This window comes from Arachis stenosperma, chromosome 10, assembly GCF_014773155.1.
Source record: "Arachis stenosperma cultivar V10309 chromosome 10, arast.V10309.gnm1.PFL2, whole genome shotgun sequence".
Lineage (NCBI taxonomy): Eukaryota > Viridiplantae > Streptophyta > Magnoliopsida > Fabales > Fabaceae > Arachis > Arachis stenosperma.
In genome coordinates this window covers 11,422,335-11,448,277 of record NC_080386.1, presented here as the reverse complement: position 1 = coordinate 11,448,277, position 25,943 = coordinate 11,422,335, and the positions used below count along the sequence as shown (strand labels likewise).

At 36.8% G+C, this 25,943-nt stretch overlaps 2 protein-coding genes across 2 annotated transcripts; both read left to right on the top strand.

Moving 5' to 3' along the window:
- Positions 1 to 17,329: 17,329 nt before the first annotated feature.
- On the top strand, positions 17,330 to 18,662 carry LOC130956758 (uncharacterized). The gene is made up of 3 exons (XM_057883751.1): positions 17,330 to 17,393; positions 17,633 to 17,773; positions 18,004 to 18,662. Exons 1-3 carry the CDS (start codon positions 17,330 to 17,332, stop codon positions 18,660 to 18,662), a joined length of 864 nt encoding a protein of 287 aa, XP_057739734.1.
- Positions 18,663 to 18,782: 120 nt separating this feature from the next.
- Positions 18,783 to 19,682, top strand: LOC130956757 (uncharacterized). The gene is made up of 2 exons (XM_057883750.1): positions 18,783 to 19,213; positions 19,418 to 19,682. The coding sequence occupies exons 1-2, from the start codon at positions 18,783 to 18,785 to the stop codon at positions 19,680 to 19,682; spliced, it is 696 nt and encodes a 231-aa protein (XP_057739733.1).
- The last annotated feature ends 6,261 nt before the right edge of the window (positions 19,683 to 25,943 follow it).

Here is a 25,943-nt window from a genome sequence, read left to right as displayed (position 1 = left end):
TGGATCTAAGTGGATAACCAACACAAAAGGTGTCCCAAACCAACTGATAAGAGGAGACCTCAAACTAGTTGCTAGGGGCTGGCTGGATTTCATTGGGCATTCTATACTTCCCACTAGTAACCGCTCTGAAGTCACTGTCAAAAGGGCAATGATGATTCACTGTATTATGTTGGGAAAAGAGGTGGAGGTTCATCAGCTAATTCCTTGTGAGATTTATACATTTGCAAACAAGAAATCCACTGAGGCTAGATTGGCTTACCCAAGCTTGATTAGTCTGCTACGTAAAGATGCTGGGGTAAGGATGGGGGTGGACGAGTTCATCCTAGTTGAATCCCCAATCACCAAAAAGGTAATGGATGGACCTCAAATTCAAGACAGCTCTATCAAGAAAATGGCGCATGAACTCCTTCCAAAACTTCCCTAATTTGACTATTGGGCCCGCATAGAAGCATCTGTCACCTAGCTACAAGAAGCTATGGATCAACTCAAAGAAGAGCAGTAGAATCAGAACAGCATGCTTTGCAAATTGCTCAAGGATCAAGAGCAGCAAGGGCGTGAGCTACAGGAGCTGAAGCGCCAGAAGCTATCCCTTGAAGCACCAGGCGTCCCACAGATTGAAGGAGCACCTACCTCCAAAAATCAAGGTTGTTGAGTTCTAACTCTGTGATAACTTCTGTTATTAGAGACCTATTTTAATAGTTACATGAGCATTATTATTAGAGTAGTTTATTTTTATAAGTATTAGTAGCATTTTAATTTTCATTTTAATTTTCTGCTATAAAATTTAAATTGCATGAGTAATACTTTATCTTATATTAAATTGGCTATAATTTAATCCTCTTATCATCATCAAACATGAATAAAATAGTAGGTTTTTTTTAGAAGCACAAGAAGTACATGAATTTCAAATTTTATCTTGAAAATAGTTTAATTATTCTGATGTGGTGGCAATACTTTTTGTTTTCTGAATGAATGCTTGAATAGTGCATATTTTTTATAGTGAAGTTTATGAATGTTAAAATTTTTGGCTCTTGAAAGAATAATGAAAAAAGAGAAATGTTATTGATAATCTGAAAAATCATAAAATTGATTCTTGAAGCAAGAAAAAGCAGTGAAAAAAATATAAAGCTTGCGAAAAAAAATATTTTGAAAAAAAAAATTAAAGAAAAAGAAAGAAAAAGAAAAAGCAAGCAGAAAAAGCCAATAGCCCTTTAAACTAAAAGGCAAGGGTAAAAAGGATCCAAGGCTTTGAGCATTAATGGATAGGAGGGTCCAAAGGAATAAAATCCTGGCCTAAGCGGCTAAACCAAGCTGTCCCTAAACATGTGCTTGTGTCATGAAAGTCCAAGTGAAAAGCTTGAGATTGAGTGGTTAAAGTCATGATCCAAGGAAAAAAGAGTATGCTTAAGAACTTTGGGCACCTCTAATTGGAGACTCTAGCAAAGCTGAGTCACAATCTGAAAAGGTTCACTCAGTTATGTGTCTGTGGAATTTATGTATCCAGTGGTAATACTAGAAAACAAGATGCTTAGGGTCATGGCCATGACTCATAAGTAGCTGTGTTCAAGAATAAACATACTAAACTAGGAGAATCAATGACACGATCTAATTTCTGAGTTCCTAAAGATGCCAATCATTCTGAACTTTAAAGGATAAAGTGAGATGCCAAAACTATTCAGAAGCAAAAAGCTACTAGTCCCGCTCATTTAATTAGAACTAAGCTTCATTGATATTTTGGAATTTATTGTATATTCTCTTCTTTTTATCCTATTTTATTTGACTAGTTGCTTGAGGACAAGCAACAGTTTAAGTTTGGTGTTGTGATGAGCGGATATTTTATATGCTTTTTGGTAGTATTTTTATATAGTTTTTAGCATGTTTTATTCACTTTTTGTTATATTTTTTATTTTTATTCAAAAATCACATTTCTGGACTTCACTATGAGTTTGAGTGTTTCTCTGTAATTTCAGGTATTTTCTAGCTGAAATTGAAGGACTGCAGATGCTGTTGGATTCTGACCCTCCTGCATTCAAAATGGATTTTCTAGAGCTACAGAAGCCCAATTGGAGCGCCCTTAATTGCTTTGGAAAGTAGATATCTTGGGATTTCTAGCAATGTATAATAGTCCATACTTTGCTCGAGATTTGATGGCCCAAACTGGCGTTTAAATACCCACCAGAGACCATTTTCTGGAGTAAAATGCCAGAACTGGCACAAAAGCTGGAGTTAAACGCCCAAACTAGCACCAAAGCTGGCGTTTAACTCCAAGAACGTCCTATGCACGTGAAAGGTTCAAAGCTTAGCCCAAACACTCACCAAGTGGGTCCTGGAGGTGAATTTCTGCACTATCTGCACTTAGTTACTCATTTTCTGTAAACCTAGGTTACTAGTCTAGTATAAAAACTACTTTTGGAGATTCAATTTGCACCTCATGACATTTTTACATTCCTTATTGTACCTTTGACGGCATGAGTCTCTAAACCCCATGGTTGGGGGTGAAGAGCTCTGCTGTGTCTCGATGAATTAATGCAATTACTACTGTTTCTATTCAATCACGCTTGTTTCTGTTCTAAAATATTCACTCGTACTTCAATATAATGAATGTGATGATTCGTGACACTCATCATCATTCTCACAATTATGAACATGTGCCTGACAACCACTTCCGTTCTATCTGAGCTCAACGTAGTCATTGGGAGACAGCTTGAGTGTGTATCTCTTGGACTCCTGATTCACGAGTTTGATTGCCTCTCCTGACAACAGAGCATTCAAATCCGTGAGACCAGAATCTTCGTGGTAAAGCTAGAATTAATTGGCGATTTCTGAGATCCAGAAAGTCTAAACCTTGTCTGTGGTATTCCGAGTAGGATTTGGGAAGGGATAACTGTGACGAGCTTAAAACTCATGAATGTTGGGCGCAGTGACAGTGTGCAAAAGGATGAAGGTATCTTATTCCGACATAAGTGAGAACCGACAGATGATTAGCCCTACGGTGAAAGCTGTAGCCAGATCTTTTTCACTAAGAGGACGGATGGTAGCGATTGACAACGGTGATCCACCAACACAAAGCTCGCCATAGGAGGAGCCAGGCGTGTTTGAAGAAGATAGCAGTAGGAACGCAGAAATTTAGAGGGCAGAGCATCTCCGAAACCTCAACCTGTTATCCATCATTGAATAACAATTATCATTTATTTCATGTTCTTTTATTTTATTGCAAACAAAACTCTTTTTATTATTGATCTCCTGACTAAGAGTTACAAGATAACCATAGCTTGCTTCAAGCCGGCAATCTCCGTGGGATCGACCCTTACTCACGTAAGGTATTACTTGGACGACCCAGTGCACTTGCTGGTTAGTTGTACGAGTTGTGAAAAATGTGATTCACAATTCCGTGCACCAGTCACCAAGCCACTCCTGACCCATTCATTCAAGGCCAAAATTAAAAAACCCATTTCAATTGCTTAGTGATGGAAATAGAAAGTGTATAAATAGGAGCAATTTTGATTTGAGAAAGAACCTGGGACTTTTACCTTTAGCTCACTTTTAGTTTTCTTTTAATTTTCCTTTTGAAAATTTGAAAATTGGGATTATATCGAAGCTTGTTTTCTTTGTTCATTTTCTTTCTTCTGCAACTTCTATTTTCTATTTTGGGTTTTTAACTCAGATTGAAGAACTCCACTGTAATTCTTCATCTGAGAATCATCTTCTACTTTTCCTCTTTATAGTTCTAAGAATTAGAATCTGGATCTGAACTTTCTTTGCTGTTTTCATTTCATTTCTTCTGCAATTTCTTCTTTTCTGTTTCGACAAGAAAACAATTGAGCTCTAGACTCTCTTTTTGATTTTGTTACTTTACTAAAATTGTCAATTTCTCCTTAGGATTTCAAGGTGGATCTAAGTTTCCTTGCTGATTTGATTCTTCTGCAATTTTCCATCTCTAATTTGCTACTGAGATCCTGATCTGAATTCAAGTCTTTAATTTACTGCACTTTGCATTTTCTAGCTTTGTTTTGAATCCCATTACCCAAATCCCTTTATTCTTCATGCAATTTAAGTTTTCGAGCAATTTAGATTTAGCAATTTACATTTCTTGCACTTTAAGTTTCAGTCATTTACCTTTCTTGCTGTTTAAGTTTCATCTTGTTTACTTTCTTGCACTTTAAGTTTCTGCAATTTACCTCTTCTGCACTTTAAGATTTTGTCAATTTACCTTCTCCCTTTCATTTTCTTGCAATTTTACATCTGTTAATCAAGTTTCACTCAAATCATCAAATATTCGCTTAACTAAATTCATCACCTAACTAAAGTTGCTCAATCCATCAATCCCTGTGGGATCGACCTCACTCTTGTGAGTTATTACTACTTGATGCGACCCGGTACACTTGCCGGTGAGTTTGTGTGGAATTGTTTTTCCATCATCAATCACCCATTACCCAAAGTTTTATTCTTTTTATATTAAACATTGCCTTCAAAAAACCATTTAACTAATTATTTATTTATTACATTCCATTTTTATACACCATTCAATAGTTATTATATTTTGTTCTTAAAAACCCTTCAATAATTTGTAAATTATTAACTTAATATCTTGAAAAATTCTGTTTTTCAAAAATGGTTATTTTCGTGGTTTGTATGTATTATTGTTACATGACATCAAAAAGCCTTCACCATTATTTTTTCCCATAACAGCATCTATACATTAATTCTTCTATACATTAACAGAGGTCAGATCATTTTATTTCAATGTTATAATAACATTTATCGATATCATCGAATGAGTTGTATAATGGTCGAAAAGAAATTCCACACAACTTGGCTAAATGTCAATTTATCAAATATTTCTTTCTTATAATTCTATCCACACAATGTTATTGTCATTACTATTTAATTCCCGTGTTGCCACATGGGTCAGCCATTTTTGACTAACTCACTAAGTTTTCATCCCGTCCTCCCTTTCACCTAGAACAGTGAAGTGCTTTTTCGTTGTGACCTTTGCTCTCTCTAGATTAATTCTTTTCATCTTTGGCCTATTACCTCAGCCTTATAATCGAGAATATCTTGGAGCCTTTTGTTGGATTTTGTTAAACAATACACCTTATGCGAAAAACCTTAGGCTACTGTCTAACGACGTTCACACAAATCCCCATTCGCGACCATTCCAACTCAATGCCAAGTCTTTCTGCTTAGTCTGCATTCATCGCTCTGAGTCAGTAGCTGTGTTGCTAATTCATATATTCAATGTATACATCGGTGGGGTTTGACCGCCATCTCCCAATTCTGCAAGGTTTGTCCTAGCCTCACCTGCTTCACCTACTTTCCGACTCCTTCCTCAGTCCAACGAAAACATCAAACACGAACTTTGATTATTCCTTGGCGTTACCCCTTTCCCACAAGGTCTTCAGACCCAAACTTATTTATTAGTTATTTAATTATTTATTTAATATTTAATTTAACTAGTTATTTAATTATTAGTCATTTAATTTAATATTTAATTATTTATTATTTAATTTAATATTTAATTAATTCTTTATTAGTTATTTAATTAGTAATTAGTTATATTAGTTATAGTTATAGTTCTGCACATGCTTGTGAATATATTTGTTTTGGCCTTGAAGCCGCTTCAAGCATGGTTATCGAGATGGAGAGTATATTAGTATATATGTGTATATGCGTATTAATAATACCCATATTATAATAAGTAATAACAACCATCTAATAGAATATAAAATATAGTATAATAATTTAATATTTTACATAGTATAATAATATAATATTTCACATATACTAAATAATATTTATAATATCTTTAAAATATATAAATATCTAATATATATAATATATATAAATAATATATTTAATATTAATCTAATATTAATATAATATATAATATATAAAAATATACAAATATAAATAATATACAATATATTACAATATATAACATATGATAATAATAAAATAAAATACAATGTAATTGCTCGGTCAAATTAAATGGCTACCGTTCAACTTGTATCTCAAGTAAGTTTTCTCAGTAGCGTCAGACGGTCCGGACGGCAGTCCAGTTTCCAGTATGGTAAATTGTCCTTGGTTAATGTTGGGACCTGGTGCCCTATAAAGTCTTCTCTTCCTTTCAACATGCTTGCACACTGACTTGCTATGAATCTTTTATACTGGTGCGTTTTAAGATGTCGTTCTCTCATGTCACTGATGTTTTTTTATTGTGATTGCTATTGCTACTGCTATAGGCACATGTGTTAAAGCTTTGTCTTAACTTCCTTAGATGTAATCATAACCATGCATGACATAATTTTACCATTAATTCTTCTGACTTCGGCCTATTTTTTGTCTCCCATGCTCTTATGCCGCCATTTTCACTAGATTGCTTAGTATTGTTTTGTTTTTCCTCGTGGCACATTGGTTGCGAATTGAGCTTTTGTACGTGTGCGAATAATGCACACTCGGTAACATGTCTTGAGCGGCTATGTGTTATTATTCACAAATTGTTCATCATCCATTTCATTTTTTGCATGTGATAGGTATAAACAAGTGGCACACTGTTGTTATTGTTGCTTTGTTGACTTGGTGTTGTAATTTCTGCATTTCTTTTACTATCGCACCACACGTGTTTAATATATTTTCATCGGTGTCTTAAGTAAACCCTTCACTGATTAGCATTAAAAACTTTATAGTGTATATTATATACTTAATATACTTAATATACTTATATACTATACACGTAATACTTAATATACTTAATATACTAATATAGTTATATGGTTATATACTTAAATACTAATATAGTTATGCACCTATGCTTATACGTATGCCTCTAATTACCACGATCATCATTTTGTGTTCATTTTTCTCCCAATATTGTAATAGATATATCGTTGTGAGGCAAATAATTAACAATTACTTCATAGTTGTTATTACCAAAAAGAAAGTTCATGCATGGCTTCATTCTTATGATATGCATAATTGGTGTTATATTTATTTTTGCTTTTTGTTCTTCCTTCGTTGTGGATAGTGCTGGTTCGTGTGTATTTGTATCTCCTCATCTAGATTTTCTTTAATTAATTTCTAGAATTCTCTACAGTTAATCAGGTACCCAGCTCATTATTTTTTCTAAAGCATATCCGAGATCCAAATCCACTCCATCAGATGGATCAGACATTTGGTTCTGTTAAAGACCTTTCTCTTATTTCTGAAAAGAACTGGCGCATTAAAGTAAGAATTTTGAGGATGTAGAAGGTTCCGTCATATGAAAAGAGTTACTCCCAACCTTCAATGGAGTTGGTTGTACTTGACAAAGAGGTACGTTTCCGCCTTTTGTTACATCATGTATGTTATTCCTTTTGGATGTTTGTCACCTCCGTGATATCAGCCATCTCTTTATTTTTTGTTCCATCATTGTCAGGGATCTCGAATCCATTATCTCATCCGGTCCGTCCATTACCGTCTTTTTGAACCGATCCTTGAGGTGGGCAAGGTGCTTGTTATGGCTAACTTCACAATGGACTCACACACGCAGAAATACAGACCCACCAAGAATAATATGCGGATCATATTTAAGAGGGACACATTGGTCTCGAATGCTGATGACATGGATATTTCAATTGAGTCATTTGATTTCGTGGCAACCAAGGAAATCTTATCTTTGGTTAGGGATGACTTATTTCTTATTGATATGCTCTTTCATGTCCTCATTGTGCCACCCATATCTAGGTCATTTCTCTAGAACATCATTTATTTTTCTCTGCCAACTATTTGTTAATGCCTGCTTATCTTGTGGTTATCTGGCGCAGATTTTGTTGGTCTTCTGTCCGCAAAGAGTGACTTGATTCCGTTCGAAAAAAAATGAAAGTCACATTACATGAAAATCGAGCTTGATGATCTGAGATAAGTCTTTCCATCTTATTGTGCATAAACAGCTAAATACCTCATTCATGCCGCAATCCATACTAACCTCTGATTGTGTTGTTTAATGATTATAACTGTTCTATGTAAACCGCGATAAAAAATATGTGTGGACCCAAAAGTGGCAGTGAGAAGCTTTCATGCACCTTGTAGGAAAAATGCATCTGAATTGGTCACTCTTCTTGATGCCAACAAGGCCACCGAATTTATAATCTTGCTCTAATTTGCCAATATGAAGTTCTACAACGGTATATTTAACATTGCCCCATTATCAAGGAACCTGCTTATATGTAACCAACTATTTGTCTAATCAAATTTAATTTTGTTTCGGGTGTGATGACTATCACCAACACAAACTACACCACAAGGCTCATGGTTAATGCTGACCTTGAAGTGGTTAAGAAACTCCACCAAAAGTCTGGTTCTTTAACAAAGGCTTTAATTTTTTGTTCACCGATCTTTAACATGCAACTTAACGCATTCTTGTATTGGTTGTGATATGGTGATGTTGTTACTTCGTTTGATGCCAGGCTGATTGGACTTGGTAGCAAGCATAGCACCAGCATTGATGTTATAGGCCGGGTAGTGAGGCATTCTCCTTCTAAAGATTTTCTCAGCCTTACACCCTATGCACCCATACATCAGATAAAGCAAACTCTTGAGGTGTGTTCATTCGGTGCTTCGAATTTTATGGTTGTTTTCCAACACCCATTTAAATATATTCTTTCTGGAAAGCATCATCAAACAATTGAATACATGAGTTTCATGTTTTCATGTGATACACTGCTCTTTGCATGAATTCTTTAAAATTTCTGTCCATCATGTGTTTTATTTATTTCATTGTGGTTATTTTTTCCTTATGCGATACACGGCTCTGTGCATGAATTCGTTAAAATTGTTCTCCTGTGTGCATTTTGTTCATTTCATTGTGGTTAATTTTTGCTTCCAGAAATCAACCTACGTGACCTGTGAAATGGTCATCGACATTGACAGAGATCATGCATGGTGGTACAAGGCTTGTAGACAATGCACATAGGGACTGGAGGCACTTACTGACTAGTTTTATTGTGCAAAATGCGATGTTTACTCTATAATTTTTGTCCCAAGGTTGGTATCCATTCGTGTGTGGTTAGTTTGTTCCTGTGTAGTCTCATTATACTCAAGAAATTTAGTTTTATTTTTTTTTCGGTTTCATGCTTTCCCTAGATTTGGGATCGGTAACATCAAACAGCCATGTTGCACTTCTGTGTTTGTTGTTGAATCTGGTCTGAGCATTTGTTGTATCATTAACATGCCCCCTAATTTTTTTGGTGCGTTTTGTATTTGTGCAGGAAGGTTTTGCATTCAAGTTCGTGTTGTTGATGACTCGGATACAGCAACCTTTGTTCTCTTTGAGAATTCTGTATCAAAGTTCTTAGGCCTATTTGCCGCTGACATCCGCACCAGCCTGCTTGCTAGGGTTCATTTTTTGTTGTTTGTTTCCTTTTGGTCTGAGATTTTGTGAACTCTTTGGCTGCCGACTTACTGCCTTCTTGTCTTCAACAAACAGGGTTATGGAAGAGACCGTTTTCCAGAGGAGCTGAATGCACTTATTGGGAAGACACTACTTTTCAAGCTTACTGTTAGGCATGATAGCCTAAATAAGTTTCAGGCGTGTGTGATCACTGTTTCTAGGATATGTTCTGATCCAGAAATTATAGCTTCACTTGCTTTAGAAAAGAACATTAAATTGGTATGGGTCTTTGATTACTCCACAAAGGTCGTTCAATTAGCATTGCGTATTCAGCTGTTGCTGCATTTTGTGTTCCTTAACATTTTACAATCTGACCATCATCTGTTCCAGGATGCATTTCAGAAGATGACCACTGTAACAGGTGTTCGAAGCGGTGATTTGATTGAGACTGGGAGCATAGGGGTTGCTGGTTCCACCACCCCTCTGAGCACCAAAACCGTAACTGTTTTTGAGCTTGAGGCTAACCACGTGGTTACACATACTCCTGTAAAGTGGGTGTGCATTAGATCCGACGATGACCTCTCCTCCCGTGCCACACTCTCTGCCTCCAAGAGTCTTCTGTCTGCATTTGAGAGGTGCATCCCAGGGAATGCCACCGATCTTGATGCAGAGGATATGTGAGCCCGTCATCCCTCCGTACCAGAGCATCAAATAAAAATATAGCCAACCCAACTGCTTGGCATTAAATAAACCGCTCTGACTCTTTTGTTTTATCAACTTGATAACGACTTACTTAACATTCCTAATGTTACATTCAAATTTGGCAATTATTTTTACATGTTCACATTAGCAATGTCTCTCGCACATTGACATGCTGCTCCATCGTGTCATTGTCATCATTGTTATTTAGTTTGCTCGATCATAGTGTTAGATCTAATGGCCGATCTCGGTTGGGTTTCTCGCTTGGTCTGGATTGAGATGCCACGTATTGATGCTACCGTTGGTTTATAGGCTGTTGTGTTTATGCTTTCATGAGGTTTTGTAATGTTCTTCACGTCTTATGTCACTACTTCACTTGGTTATCAAAATCTTACTGGAGTGGTTAAAATCTTAGAGCTCCCTTTTTTTTTCTCTACTGTTTCTGTCTACTCCTATCAATGCAACCTGATGATTGTATGTCGTTAAACATGGAATTTGATGGGCTGGATATACTTATTCACACTGCTTTCTTATGCCATTGGGGGGGCTTTCAATTGGGGTTCTATTGGAGGTGAAGCTCTTTTATTTCAAAAATAGTTATGCGGTAACCGCGTTCAGTTACCTAGTTAGTGGAGCTCTGTATTAGGCATGGGACTTGTGTTTGAATCAATGTGCTCATTACCATACACTCTTTGTTAATTATTTTCTAAGAACTATTGATATTGTTTGGTTTGTTGGAGTTTCTTGAATACATCATGAACGACAAGCCATTTCAGTTGCGCCCCACACTTTCCCAGCTTGATGTATCTATTCTGTGCATAATGATGTATTTATCACCGACCGGTTCCTTGCAATGCGTTCCCCTGGGCTTAATGCAAATTGGTTGGATGCATGGGTTTCTTCTTCCATCCTTCAAAACATCATTAACATTATTCATACGCAATCAATAACGAAGGAGCATAACACATGATAGAGTTGGGTTTGCCAAGTACTTTGCCTTTAATTGCTGCTGTATAAAAAAATGTATCTCCTTAAATAGACTGCCATCCGCCAATAAATTCACCTTAATTGAATAATTGAATTATTCTATCTGGATAAGCCTCTAGTGATTCATACACATACTTCGCAATATGATTTACGCGATCCTCCTTAATTTGTGAAGACACACCATATTTATAAGTAATTACATTTTTCCAATAGTGCCAGCGAATTTATCTTTGAATAGAAACCCCATTTTTTCCTATATTGTTTGTGTACATTGTATGCTTCCACATACGAGCATTGTCAACATTTTCTACATACTTCCGTGGGTTAAATAGACCAAGCGGTTTTAAATTTTCACTCATTCCAAGATAAACAACTCTTATTTATATGCAAGGCTATCTTATAACTTTTCAATAGGGGGTTTTATTCTGCTATTGTTTATTTATGCCCTGCCTTCTGCTACGATTTTGATTTTCAAGTCAGATTACTACCAATTTATGAACGTGCTAATAAATTGTAATTAGGCACAAAAGATCAGTGAAAATTTTCATTTACCTAAACGCATCAAGGATCTTTGCATGCATCAGCACTCCAAATTATTGCCCAACAGTTGATTGTCATATTAAACGAGGTACAAAAAATTAGTTTGGATACAAATGAATGTCTTATATCGAACAATCATTCCTAATCAATTAAAATATGATTATTTCAACCAAACAGATTTTCCCTTATGTTGACATATGGCTAAAATTTTCTTACCACATATTTTATATCAACAATGCACATTTCATGCTATTCCTTTTGAGCCTGCATAATAAGTTGCAAGGCCGTTTTAGAGATTAAGTTAAAACATGTTGCGTTACTTCTTTTCTCTTAAAAAAACCTCTATAATTCTTTCCATGTTCCACTACTCCTTTTTTATGTTACAAGTAAGTGTAACTATGATTCTGCAATTACCATTTTCCCCTATCAGCTAACTTCCTTTTCTCTTTCTTTTGGTCATGTTAAGGTGATCACTTGACTATGTTTCGAGTTCATCGTATTTTCAATTTGATTTAGTCGCGGGATGCCAGATTGTTCCGTTTCCTTTGTGAAGTGGTCTCTTTTCCTTAATGGTCAAAGACTAACCAAGTGAGTGAGCACATGTGCCTTTCATAGTCCAACTTTGACATCATTCCTAATGCAGATATTTCGGTCTTCTTCCTTCTTCCCATTTTTTGTTGACTTTTGTCATTGCGTGTTGCCTTTCCTATCTTGCTGAGCGGGGTCCTATTTTGAAATTGTCTGAAATCAGTTTAGGTGCCTGTAATAAAATTATTCCACACACTTTGGCAAACGGTTTGGCTTCCTGGATTCCATAGAACACCAAGCTAAGCTCGCACGGCAACGACAGATAAAATTGCTGGGTCATAAGAGGCGTCGGGTCAACGTGTTGCTGAGTCCAATCGGCCCCGAGAATGGTTTGTTAGTCGTTGTCCACTGCATAGTTTGCTCCATGCTCGTCGTCAATTTTTCATTATACTTTTTCTTTTTTGTCATAGTCCATTCTTTCCCCTGTGAGGGAACATGTCAATTTTTGCTGGTAATCTTGCGTGATCCTAAGCTTGCTTCTCTCCTGGTTTGTTTATGGATGATTTATAAACTTTCATCTATGCATTTCCGTTGTTGTAGTTGATCCTAATAGATATATGTATGAGTCCTTCCAACCCGATATCGGCCTGCTCCAAAAATCACCCGCCACTGTTGTCACATGCCAAGGTTAGCTTTAATTTGTCAATCTAAGTTGGGTCTTTTTTCTAATTTATTGTTTGCTAATTGGCTCTCTGCAGAACGGAATGATATTCCGCCCATGTGCGATACTCATCACTGGTATTGGTTAGATGTTGTGATCAATTGTGATGCTTCGTTTCATTTTTTACATTTTGATCCTTTTTTAAATCCTGCACCGCACCAAGGTATTGCCTTCTCCCTCCGCGGATAACCCTCGTTTTCCCCTTGTAAGTTCCTCACCATGCAACGTACGTAGATCTGGTGACAAACAAAAGCGTTCTGTAACACGTACCACGTAAGTAATGCCTAAAATTGCCATTTCTCTTAAAACTCTGGAGCTAGGAATTATGCTGGAATTAAATAATTAAATAATTCCTCCGTATAAGCTAGTGCGATTTTTTCATCATTAGCATGGGACCTTTTGCCGAGCCTTACCCATAGCCACGATTGAACATGGGTCATTTACCAAAATGTTTCGCCCATTAAATCACAATCGTCTAAAATTTTTGAATTTATCTCCGACAATTGATAACTTGTTTTCATCAAATATGCAGTCTGGTTGGCTATTCCTCTTTGTCCCGGTCAGCACATTTTTATCTGCCTCAGGCTAGCGACGTCCAAGTTGAAGCTTTTATTGCATCTTCTACTGAACCAGGTGTTATTCTCAATGACTATGATTATGAGTTTATAGATATTTTGACCTATTATCGCTCTCCTGGAAAACTTGATTTTGTTTTATTTCATATGTTCACTAGATGTTTAGTCTATTGGGCAACCCACGCAAATATGTGTTTTTTGTGGGGGAACATGTGGATGCACGAGCGCCTTACGAAAGGTGGAGCCAATAACACTATATTATTTGCTATTTGTTGTATGAGTGGAAAGGTCACTCTCCCTTTGTTGCCGGTTCTGCCACCATTGTTGGGGGTGTTGTTGGATGGTGATGATGAACGAGCTTTGCATTATCAGAAACATATCAGGGCCTTTAATGGTATGTTTTCGTTCACATCTATGGCTGGAAAGATTCAGTACACACTAAACAAGGGTTCTGCTCCCCCCATGTTTGTTATTAGTGGCCAACATTACCATTCAATTGGAAGTTTGATGCCACAGTAGTCTAGCAAGCCCAAGTTTGCTCAGCTTTATTTTTATGATACGAAAAATGAAGTCCAGAATCGGATTGATGCAATTGGGTGAGTTGGTGGTACTGATGGGGTGTTGATATTTTAATATGTGTATTATATGATTACTGTGTGACCTGGATTTATCTTGATGTATTTTATTTTTGGGTTAATGTAGCCTGCCTAATCAACACAAATCTATATATTGTACCATTGTGGCCGACCTCAGCAGCATGCTTGATTCCCATAATTCTCTTGCTAAGTCTTTCCGATATGCTAGGCAAAGGTTCGCTGAAGATTCAACCACTTCGCTACAGCTTCTTCTTATTAAGAAGAGGAATACTGATGGTAGAAGATATAATCTACCATCAGTATCTGAAGTTGCTGCTCTTATTGTAGGTGATTTTGATATGGATAACCTTTCGAGGGACGTTGTACTTCAGACGCTGAAGAACTGAAGATTGATGATTTAGAAGTTATAATAAATTCTCGTTGCAAGTATAGTTTCTAAACCAAGCAATCAACCTTTTTTACAAATGTTTTGGTTGTCACAAGTAACAAACCCAATAAAATTTATAAACCGAAGTATTCAAATATCGGGTCGTCTTCTCAAGGAATTGCAGGGAAGTATGAATTATTATTGGTTATGCAAAACAGTGTTTTTGGGTTTGAAAAGGTTTTGAACAAGAGAAATAAATTGCATGAATTAATAAATTAATAATTAATAAAACTCTTGGCAAGGTATTAAAATTGGAAGTCCTATCCTAGCTATCCTTATCAATGGTGATGAGAATTATACTGTTGCTTCCACTAAGTCAACCTCTAACTATGAAGGTCAGTTAAGTGGACAAATTAATTTAATACCTAAAGTCCTATTCAACTCCTTAAGGAAAGACTAGAGTTATAGGAATCTAAATTAATCAGCAAGAATAATAATTATCAATCGCAATGAGTTTGATAACTCAAGAGTCACCAATTAATCAACCAAAGCCAATAGTAAATAATCTAAATTAAAAATAAGGAAAAGCAATCACGAGTCTGAAATACCTCAAATTATATTTAAATAAAGATGTCAATTCTAACATGGACAAGTTCATAAATCAAATTGGAAAGACAAATAAAAAGGAAATTGAACCTGTAATTGAAGAAGATGAAAATATTCCTAAGTCCTTTAAGAGGAGTCCTAATCCTAAGAGAGAGGAGAGAACCTCTCTCACTAAAAACTACATCTAAATCCTAAAAAGTGTGTATGAATCCAATATTCAGTCTCTAATCTCCCTCTCTCATGAATGGATGGATTCCTCCATTTATAATCCTTCAATCTGTGTTTTTTGGGCTTGATCTGGGCCAAAAGGGGCCCAGAAATTGCTGAGGACGACTTCTGCAAATTCTACAGATCGCGTACGTCACGCGTCTGCGTGGGTCACGCGGTTGCGTCATTTGGAGTTTAGCTCTTCCACGCGGTCGTGTCATTCATGCGTCTGCGTCAGTTGTGTTTCGCACGCCACGTGTTCGCGTCGTCCATGTGCTCGCGTCGATGCTAATTTATGCAAAGCACGCGTTCGCGTCGTCCATGCGGACGCGTCGCTGCCAGTTTCTCCAAAACTCCAATTTTGTGATTTCCTTCCATTTTTGTATGTTTCCTTTCCATCCTTTAAGTCATTCCTGCCCTATAAAACCTGAAAGTACTCAACACACAAATCATGGCATCGAATGGTAATAAAGGATAATTAAATTTGATTATTTTAAAGCATAAGAAACATGTTTCCTCACGTGTCATATCATAAGGAAGGAATTGTAAAACCATGTAAATTCATATGAATAAGTAGGTGAAGGGTTGAATAAATCACTTAAATTGAGCACAATATATATAATAAAATATGGGTTTATCAAACGCATTCAAATCAGTTGAAACGCATTGATGTTAATCATCCCCAGTACCTTGCACTACAGTTTCCCTTGCTTTTTCCGTATGGAGAAGATGGGTTTCGGAGTGATATCTTAATATCCGATGAAAGATCTAAGCAACAGTTACATAAGCGAGAAAAAATTAGCATGAGGGAGTTTCTGTCTTTTCGAATCCAAATGAGATCGCATAAGTCGCAAGTTCTTCTCAAATCAAGACGTTTGTTCCAACAATTTTTGGTTGATAGTTATACTATGGTAGAAGCTGAAAGATTACAATACCATAGGTTCCACCAGAGCAAGTTTTGCTCCCATCAATTGCAAGGCCTACACGAGTGTCTAATTCAGGGTGAGACACAGGCTGCAAGAACTGGAAAACGAGTTATCATGCCGTCTTCATTTGTCGACGGTCCCCGATATATGTACAACAATTGCAAAGATGCATTTGCTATTTGCAGGTATGCCGGTTACCCTAGTTATTTCATTACTATCACATGTAACCTAGATTGGAACGAGATTAAAGATTATGTTGCGGACTATTCATTAAAGCCAAGTGACAAGCCTGATATCATATCAAGGGTTTTCAAGATCAAGTTAAATGCCTTGCTAAAAGACTTAAAGGATGGGTCCATATTCGAAAAGCCCAAAAGAAGTAAGTTTTTTCATTCAGTGTCTTCAAGGTCACGCTAACACATTTGTTTTTTTTTTTCATCAATGGTTATTTGTCCCCTAACATATTCTTTTCTTTTTACCATTTTTTTTTGTTTAAGTTGTGTACACAGTTGAATTCCAGAACCGTGGTCTTCCCCACTGTCACATTTTATTATTTGTTCAGCCCACCGAGAAGCCTAGATCATCCGATGATATTGACCATCATATATCGGCCAAGATACCCGATGAACACACCCAACCTAAGCTGTACAGCTTAGTCCAGAAATTCATGGTTCATGGACCCTGTGGGGTTTTGAACACGAGTAGCCTGTGTATGGTTAATGGGAGGTGTTCCAAATTTTATCCGATGCCTTTTTGTGAGAAAACATCCATAGACAGTGTAGGTTTTCCCAAGTATAAACGGTCAGATAATGGTCGTTCAACAAGTAAGAGGAATGTGAACCTCGATAATCAGTTTATTGTCCCGTACAATGCAACATTGCTCCTTAAGTATAGGTGCCACATAAATGTCGAGTATACTTGCCAGACGTCTGCTATTAAGTATTTGTTCAAGTACGTCCATAAAGGTAATGACCGCGTCACAGCTTCATTCTTCCGATTACATGATTCAGCTGATTCTGTTGTCACTGTGGATGAAATCCAAAATTACTATGATTGCCGGTATAGATCTACTTGTCAGGCATCCTGGCAGCTATTCGGGTTTGAGATTCAGTTCAAAGAGCCTAACGTCATCCGCCTTCCATTCCATCTGCCAAATGAACCGAATGTTTTGTACGAAGATCATTAGCTTATTAAGAATGTTATCGAGGCCATGGTCTCAAAGGATAGTATGTTTATTGGCTGGTTTAAGGCTAACAAAGATTTTGATCTGGCCCGTACACTAACTTAAGCGGAGATGCCATCATTTTTTGTTTAGGATAAGCAGGGGCATATGTGGAGGCCACGGAAGCAAGGGAATATGATTGGTCATCTCACACATATTCCTCACTAGCATGGAGAGGAATACTACCTTCGTTTGCTATTGAATTATCAAAAAGGGTGCCAGACATTTACTGATGTCGTTCTGTTGGTGGCATTGTGTACGATACATTCAAAGAGGCCTGTTATGCGCTAGGGATATTGCAGGATGATGGGGAATTTATCAATGTACTTAATGAAGCCAGTGTGTGGGCATCACCGAATTATATCAGGAGGTTGTTTGCAATGCTTTTGATGTTAAACAACATTGTGCGCCCTGACATGGTGTGGGAGCAATGTTGGCAACATTGTGTAGACAACTCGATGCTTTCTGGAAGACATAAATTGGGTAAACATTCTACATTATTTTTGCTATCGTGTTACTGTTTTGCCAAAACTTCAGACCAATCCATTTAATAACTTCCCTTCTTCTCCACCTCTTGCAGTTTGTTATGCATTTATTTTATTTTCCCTTCATCATCATGTCGAATTTGTTTCTGATGTAACTATCTTGCATTTTGATTTTAGGTTTCCACTGTTCCGTTCATGAGATTAAGTCCATCACGCTTGCCAAAATTGAAAAACTTTTGCAGCCGAATGGTAGGAGCCTAAAAGAAATTACTGACATGTTATTTTTTGATTCTGTTGATTCAACTGAACCTTCCGACACAGTCTTTTTTTATGAGCTCAATTTCGACAGGACAGAGTTGGCAAGTATTCCCGTTGATTTGGTTTCCCAGTTGAATCGAGACCAGCGCATTGCGTTCGACACAATAGCGAATGCAATTAGTCGTGGCGCTGGTGGTTTTTTCTTTGTCTGTGGATACGGTGGAACTGGTAAAACTTTTCTATGGAATGCATTGTCTGCTTCAATAAAGTCGAAGGGTGATATTGTTCTCAACGTGGCATCCAGTGGCACTGTAGCGCTGTTGTTGCCTAATGGGCGAACTGCTCATTCATGCTTTAAGGTTCCACTCAGTGTTAACCAGGACTCTATTTGTAATATAAGGCAAGGCACACCCCTTGCGCGTCTTATTTTATCTGCAAAATTAATTATATGGGATGAGGCACATATGTTAAATAAATTTTGCTTCGAAGCACTCGACAAGTGCCTTAAGGATGTTCTTCGTTTTGATTGTGGATATAATCCTGATGCTCCATTTGGTGGAAAAATTGTTGTTCTATGAGGTAATTTTCGTCAGATATTGCCTGTGATTCCTCGTAGTTCCCAGGAAGAGATCGTTCATTCGTGTATTAATACTTCGAACCTGTGGCAATCTTGCCAAGTGTTGCAGTTAACTGAAAACATGAGGCTGTGTTGTGGTTTGCGAGATATTCACGGTGTACAATTAGAGGAATTTGCTAAATGGCTGCTTCAAATTGGTGACGGGTTACTCGGAGACAGCACCGGTGGCGAATCAGTAATTAGAATACCCAACAACTTGCTACTGGATATTGAGTATCCATGTCTACATGATTTGGTGTTGTTCATTTATCCTAACGTTTTACTCCATTCTTCCAGTGTGAATTATTTTAAGGGTAGGAGTATATTAGCACCAACACTTGATGTTGTAATTGAAGTAAACAATCATGTGATGTCTTTGATCCCTGGCAACGAGAGGATTTACTTGAGCTCTGATACACTAATTAATGAAGATGGTCACATGGAATCTGAATTATACACATTGAGCACAGAGTCATTGAATACGTTGAATTGTTCAGAAATTACCCAACACCGGTTAGTACTTAAAATCGGTGTTCCTGTGATGTTTTTTCGCAATATTGACCAATCCAATGGATTATGCAACGGTACGCGAATGTAGGTAAGACATCTTGGCGGCCACGTCATTGAGTGCATCATATTAGTAGGCCGTAATACTGGTGAGGTTGTCTTTATTCCCAAGATGAACATGTCACCTAATAATGATACATTACCGATCAGGTTTACTCGACGACAGTTTCTGGTTGCGCTTTACTTTGCGATGACCATAAACAAGTCCCAAGGTCAAACGCTGTCAACCATTGGCGTGTATCTTCCAAGGCCTGTTTTTACTCATGGCCAGCTATATATTGTGCTCTCTCGGGTCAGCACGCATTCTGGATTGAAGATATTATCTGTTGGTTCTAACAGCACAATTTCAGATCATATTATTAATGTTATCTATAGAAAAGTTTTTGCTGGCTTGCTACCTAACATTCTGCCTTGAGCGGTATGTATGTCATATAGTCCTTTCGCATCTTCTCGGTAAGCAGTTCTTTTATTTTCCCGTGCTTGCCACGGGTCTTAAAACTAGTAAACTTTTAAATTCAAGTACGCTGCATCCCAGTGAACCTTATTATTTTTGTAAGGTTCTTGGCACTCCGACGAACTTCTATATTTTTATGGAGTTCGCCATATTTTTTAATGAACTTGACTATGCATCCGGCATCTCCATAAATACCAAGTTTAGTAAACAAAAAAATTGAAACAGAGTTTGTCGAAAAAATACAGCGAACTTGACCTAAAAAAGACATATTTTAGAATTTAAAGTTGGAATAATTTATTTTTGAAAATAATGATTTTATTTAATTTATTTCAAAAAAAATCTCCAACTTATCATTGCTAGCCAAACACGTCTCCACTGACCTGCCAGCGGTAAAAAAAAATGTATAATTCGTAATTTCACCTTTCCATTAAGGGTAAAAATGTATTTTCAACCATTCATTTTTTTTATTTAGATATCTTAGCTTTGGAATTTTTCTCTATGATAAAATAAAAAAATTTATTTTTCGAAACAAATTATTCGACCTTTAAATCCCAAAATACATTTTTCTTTTGAAATTTCAGCTGCATCCTGGATGAACCTTATTATTTTTGTAAGGTTCGTCGCACCGTCGGCAAACTTCTATATTTTTATAGAGTTTGCCATATCTTCCGACGAATTTCATTATGCATCTCCATAAATACCAGATTGGGTGAGAAGAAAAGTTAGAAAGATAACAATGACAACTATTATCATCATCTCCAAGAGTATTTAAAAGTACACAGGAATAATCTGTATTTAACAATGGCGTAGTAAAAAAGGGTGCTCCCCAAGCTTTTAATTTTTAAAAAAATCTAGTTTGGTTTAATTTGGATGATAATGGTTATTTACAATATTCAAAAAGACATGCTTGTTGTCTGTTCAACATTTAACTTCCCAACTTTTCTTTTCACACAAAATAAACCAAATAAGGTTTTTTCAAAATTAATAGTTTTGATCATAGTATATATATTTTTTCAAATTAGAAGCACAGAAATAATTAAAGAGTATATATTTTTTTCTAAATTAGAAGAAAAGGGAGGATGCGACCAACTTTATAAATTTTATAGAGTTCGCCGGAGGGTGAGACAAACTTGACTCCACCAAATAATAATTTGTTTTCGAGAATAATAATTTTTTATTTTATTTCAAAAAAAAATCCAATAATTTTAGGATGTGGTTACTAATAATATATGACATAATAATTTTATGTATGACCATAAATTGTAAAATAATAGGGAGTATGTTGTTTTTGAATAAGTAAATTCAATTAAACTATTATTTTCTCATGGGCAAATTATATTACTTTATCATAAAGTAATATATACTCTATTTTTGGCTATTTTTTCAACTTCAATATAAGTGATTAAATTATAATATTAAAATTATTATACATATTCATAAATATACTAGTAAAACAAAAAATAAGATATTAAATTTTGTTAAAATTAAAAGTACAAAAATCATAATCAATTCTATTGTAAAATCATATACAACATAATTATAAATTCATTATCAAGTCCTTGTTTAATAATAATTTTTAATAACATAACTAATAAACCAAAGGTGCTGGTAGAATTATCTAAGGTTTTAAAAATCCAATTAGTGATTGAGCCAACAAAGCTTGTGAAAGTTCTAAAAGGCTTAGAGAATGGAGTTGAATCTGTGGCCAATTTTAACTTTAATTAATTAAGCTTTAAACTCAGAACTTTAAACTTGATTTTTGTTTGGTCTGCGCTGCGAATAATTTAGGAGATAATTTTGTTTTGTCTCATAAAAACCAGAAAAGAGAACTAAAGCAGAGAAGAAGATGATGACATAGCTATATATTCTGGTTCAGTTACCTTGTGCAATGCAACCTACATCCAGTCCCCACCACAACGTTAGTGAAATTTTCACTATAATCTAAGTATTACATACACCAATTTTCTAGGACTCAACGTAATCCTATCTAGGCACACAAGTTTCAACATAAACTTGACTTGGCTATGCTAATACCTAGACTCACCACACTAAGTGCTTACCCAACTTAGCAAGGAATACTTCTCAGGTACATAACTCAAGACAAGTAAAGTATCTTTTGTGGCTAGCTAATGTGGTCCTGGTGAAGACATGGAACAGAAAATAGATAATGTGTGTTAATTATACCGACCTCAATAAAACTTGTCCCAAAGATCCATACCCTTTTTCCAGCATTGATGCCTTAGCAGACTCAGCTTCGGATATAGGTACCTATTTTGTGTATGGATGTATACTCGGGTTTACAACCAAATCCTAAGGTACAAGCCGTATCAAGAGAAGACCTCTTTCATCATTCCAAAAGCTAACTATTGTTATGTAGTAATAATGCCTTTTGGATTGAAAATACTGGAGTCACATACCAACGATTAATGAACAAGGTGTTCTCACCTCACCTTGGAAAATTAATGGAAGTGTATTTGGATGACATGCCTGTCAAGATCAAAGAAGATGTCAATCTCTTGTCTGGTTTAACTGAAGTATTTAACACAATCATGAAGTACGGATGAGACTAAATCCCTCAAAATGTACCTTCGCAGTGGAAGCCAAGAAGTTCTTAGGCTTTATACTCATCCAAAAGGGATATTGAAGCCAACCCGGACAAATACAAAGCAATATTGGAGATAAAGAGCCCGACCTGTCTTAAAGAAGTCCAACAGTTAAATGGAAGGTTGGCAGCCTTATCCATATTCTTGGCAAGATCAGCTCTAAAGTCTCTATCCCTGTTCTCAATACTCAAGAAAGGGAGCCGATTTGAGTGGACTCATAGATGTGAACAAGCCTTTCAAGACTTCAAAAATTTCCTGAATCAACCACCAATCCTCATCCGACCTATCTCAGGAGAAGAACTAGTTTATACTTAGCAGTTGCAAACAGAGTCATAGGCTCAATCCTAGTCCGAGAAGATGATAATGGACGACAACTAATCTATTTTGTTAGCAAGGCTCTACAGGGGGGCAAAGCTAAACTATCAAAAGATAGAAAAATTTTGCATATGCATTTGTTATCACTCGAGAAGGCTCTGACCTTATTTTCAAACTCACACTATAGAGGTCCGAACTAATCAGCCTACAAAGCACGTCTTACAAAAAATGGACACTGCAGATTGGATGCTACAATAAGCAATAAAGCTATCCAAGTTCGACTTAAGGTATGAAAGTCGGACAGTAATTAAATCCCAATATCTAGCTGATTTTGTGGCCGAATATACTAAAACTCGGGAAAGTCTTGCAATCTAGAACTTATACGTAGATGGATAATCTAATAAAGAGGTCAGGGAACTTAGTCCATAACTTTCATTGAAATTTGAGTTTCCATCCTCCAATAATCAAGCCGAGTATGAGACTTACTTGTTGGCTTGAAGCTAGCCAAAAAAGTCGGGGAAGTAAAGTTAATTGTGTTTAGTGATTCTCAAGTAATAACCTCTCAAGATAATGGGACTTATCAAGCTAAAGATCCCTACATGAAGAAGTACTTAGAAGAAACACAGAAACAATTAGCTCAATTTGTAGAAATAGAAATCCGATATATAGCTCGAAAATCTAATATCTGAGACGATGCTCTCTCCAAGTTGGCCAGCACCAAGTCAGGGAGCAACACTAGAAACTTGATCTAAAAGACTTTCCACACACTATCAGTAACCAAGAAAGTTGACAAGTCAGGCACAATGGCTATATCCAATATAAGTTTAGGTTGAATGACTCCCATCATCGAATATCTCGGGCTCGATATCATTCCTAAAGAAGAAAGGAAAGCAAGGAAGGTCATAAGGGAAGCACAAAACTACACCTTGGTTTACAACATTATCTATAGAAGAGGAATATCCATGCCTCTACTAAAATGCATCCCGACCTCCAAGAGTAATGAAGTTTTAGAGGAGGTCCACAACGGCATATGTGAAAACCACCTAGGAGCGCAGTCACTAGCTAAAAAAGTTATCCGAGATGGCTTCTTTTGGCTGACCTTACAAAAGGAAGCAGCCGACTTCATTAAAAGGTGTCCGCCCTGCCAAAGTATGCTAACTTTCACGTGGCACTGCCAGAAGAGTTCGTCAATATCACTTCGCCTTGGCCATTTGCAAAATGGGGCATAGACCTCCTTGGGCCGTTCCCATAGGCCCCCGGACAAGTAAAGTACCTCATAGTGAGAATTGACTATTTCACTAAGTGGATCGAGACAGAACCTTTGGCAACCATCACTGCTCAAAGAAGTCAGAAGTTCCATTACAAGAACATTATCACCCGATTCGGAGTTCCATACTCCATTACTACAGACAATGGAACTCAGTTCACCAACTCAACCTTCAAAAGCTTGGTGGCAAGTCTCAAGATTAAGCACCAATTCACGTTGGTAGAACACCCCCAAGCCAATGGACAAGCAGAACCTGCGAATAAAGTTGTGTTGGCCGAGTTAAAGCGCTAACTACAAGATGCAATGGAGCATGGGCAGACAAGCTTTCTCAAGTTTTGTGGGCATATCGGACGACCTCACACTCAACAATAAGGGAATTTCTTTTCCGACTTGCTTACGTCATAAAGGTCATGATACCTATAGAAGTCAATGAAGAATCTCCAAGAGTTAGATTCTACGATGAGGTAAGAAACATTCAAGCTCAAAAGGAAGAACTTTACCTCCTCCCAGAAATTCTAGAACAAGCTCGGATAAAGGAAGAAGCCTTGAACCGAAGAATGGCCTTAAGATACAACAAGAAGGTTGTCAAAAGAGCTTCTTCACAAATGACCTTATATTGATCCGAAATAACATCAGAACATAGAAGTCGGATGAAGAAAAGCTGGATGCGAACTAGAAAGGACCTTATAAGATCATTGAGGTTCTAGGAAAGGGTTACTATACTGTGTCCGACCTAAAGGGAAACGAGCTTCCAAGATCATGGCACGCATGTAACTTAAAACGCTACTACAATTAAAAAGTGCACCTTGCTCCTTGGTGTACTCTTTTTTCCGATTTTATGATTTTATTCTGAGAAGGATTTTTTTGAAGGGGTTTTAATGAGGCACCATAGCAAGAGCTAAGGGTTAATAAAAGAACTCTTAGTAACAAAGCTTATGTAAATCATTTTTTCTCATTAATGATAATTCATTTTTATCATAAAATTTTTCATTTCAAACGTACTAATTTAAGCTCGAAAAATTGTAAAAATTATTGTCCGACCTAGATGGTCGGCAAGATGAAGTGACGAGGTACAAATTAGTGTAAGGTTATGTAAGCAGATCGTGGTCCGACCTCGTTAGAAACTTAAAGAAAAGGGAGTTGGATCTAAAACTAATAGCAAAAGTAACTTGCCAAAACCGACTACTTAAAGTTGGAATAAACCTTAGGGAAGTATGTAACCCCGATCTTATGAAAAGATCGAATAAGTACTGACTTACTTTGACCGACATCTTTTGCAACCTAACAAAATTATTATCAAAAGCTACCAAGTGACTTAGATCTTTAGTCACTAAAAGCTAAAACAATAGTTACGCCAAGCAATGTTCAAAATGACATTCATACCAAACTGCTCCGTACGAGAAAAGTAGGGAGAAGGTTTTTAAGAGCAACAAAAATAAAAAGGAAAATTATTCCAAACTATTACAAAAACCCAATTTGTTCATAAAAATCCACAAGTCGGACCATCCAAATACTTTGAAATTAAAAAGCTAAGAAGGAGGGTAAGAAGGAAAGTTGAGTTCGCCGGAGGTCATGTTCACATCTTCAAGATGATCAGAGTTGGTTGGGAGACTTTCTGGCCAAGAAGAAGTAGGCTCATCGTCCACTTGAGAAGCTCCCTCAGCTCGGGCTTCGAAAGCCTTTGGGTCGGGCATAAGAGTGTCCTCCTCATCCTCTGACACATTAACAATTTTTTCATTCACCACAATGTTATTAGGACTAATTAAGGAGAGGTCCACCTTGGGGACTACAACTCGGAACTAGGACTTCAAATTTTCAACAAGCTCATCCATTCCTTGAGCTATAGTCTCCTCCAATCTTGCATACCTCTTCTTTGACTCGGTAACCTCATCTAGTCATCCACCAAATCCAGCCTCTCCCCGAAGACTCTAGTATAACTCTCCTTATCCTTCTTCTTTATACCCTCCACCATGGCACATGTAGCTTCGGACTGCTTTATCCTCTCCCAAGCCTTGGCAAGGTCGGACACAAGAGCCT

Coding starts and splice junctions, on each gene's coding strand:
- LOC130956757 (XM_057883750.1), top strand. CDS start 18,783: ATGAGGCTGTGTTGTGGTTTGCGAGATATTCACGGTGTACAATTAGAG. Junction 19,214..19,417: donor TCAGAAATTACCCAACACCG/GTTAGTACTTAA, acceptor ATTACCGATCAG/GTTTACTCGACGACAGTTTC.
- LOC130956758 (XM_057883751.1), top strand. CDS start 17,330: ATGGTCTCAAAGGATAGTATGTTTATTGGCTGGTTTAAGGCTAACAAA. Junction 17,394..17,632: donor CAAAGATTTTGATCTGGCCC/GTACACTAACTT, acceptor GTTATGCGCTAG/GGATATTGCAGGATGATGGG. Junction 17,774..18,003: donor TGACATGGTGTGGGAGCAAT/GTTGGCAACATT, acceptor TTTTGATTTTAG/GTTTCCACTGTTCCGTTCAT.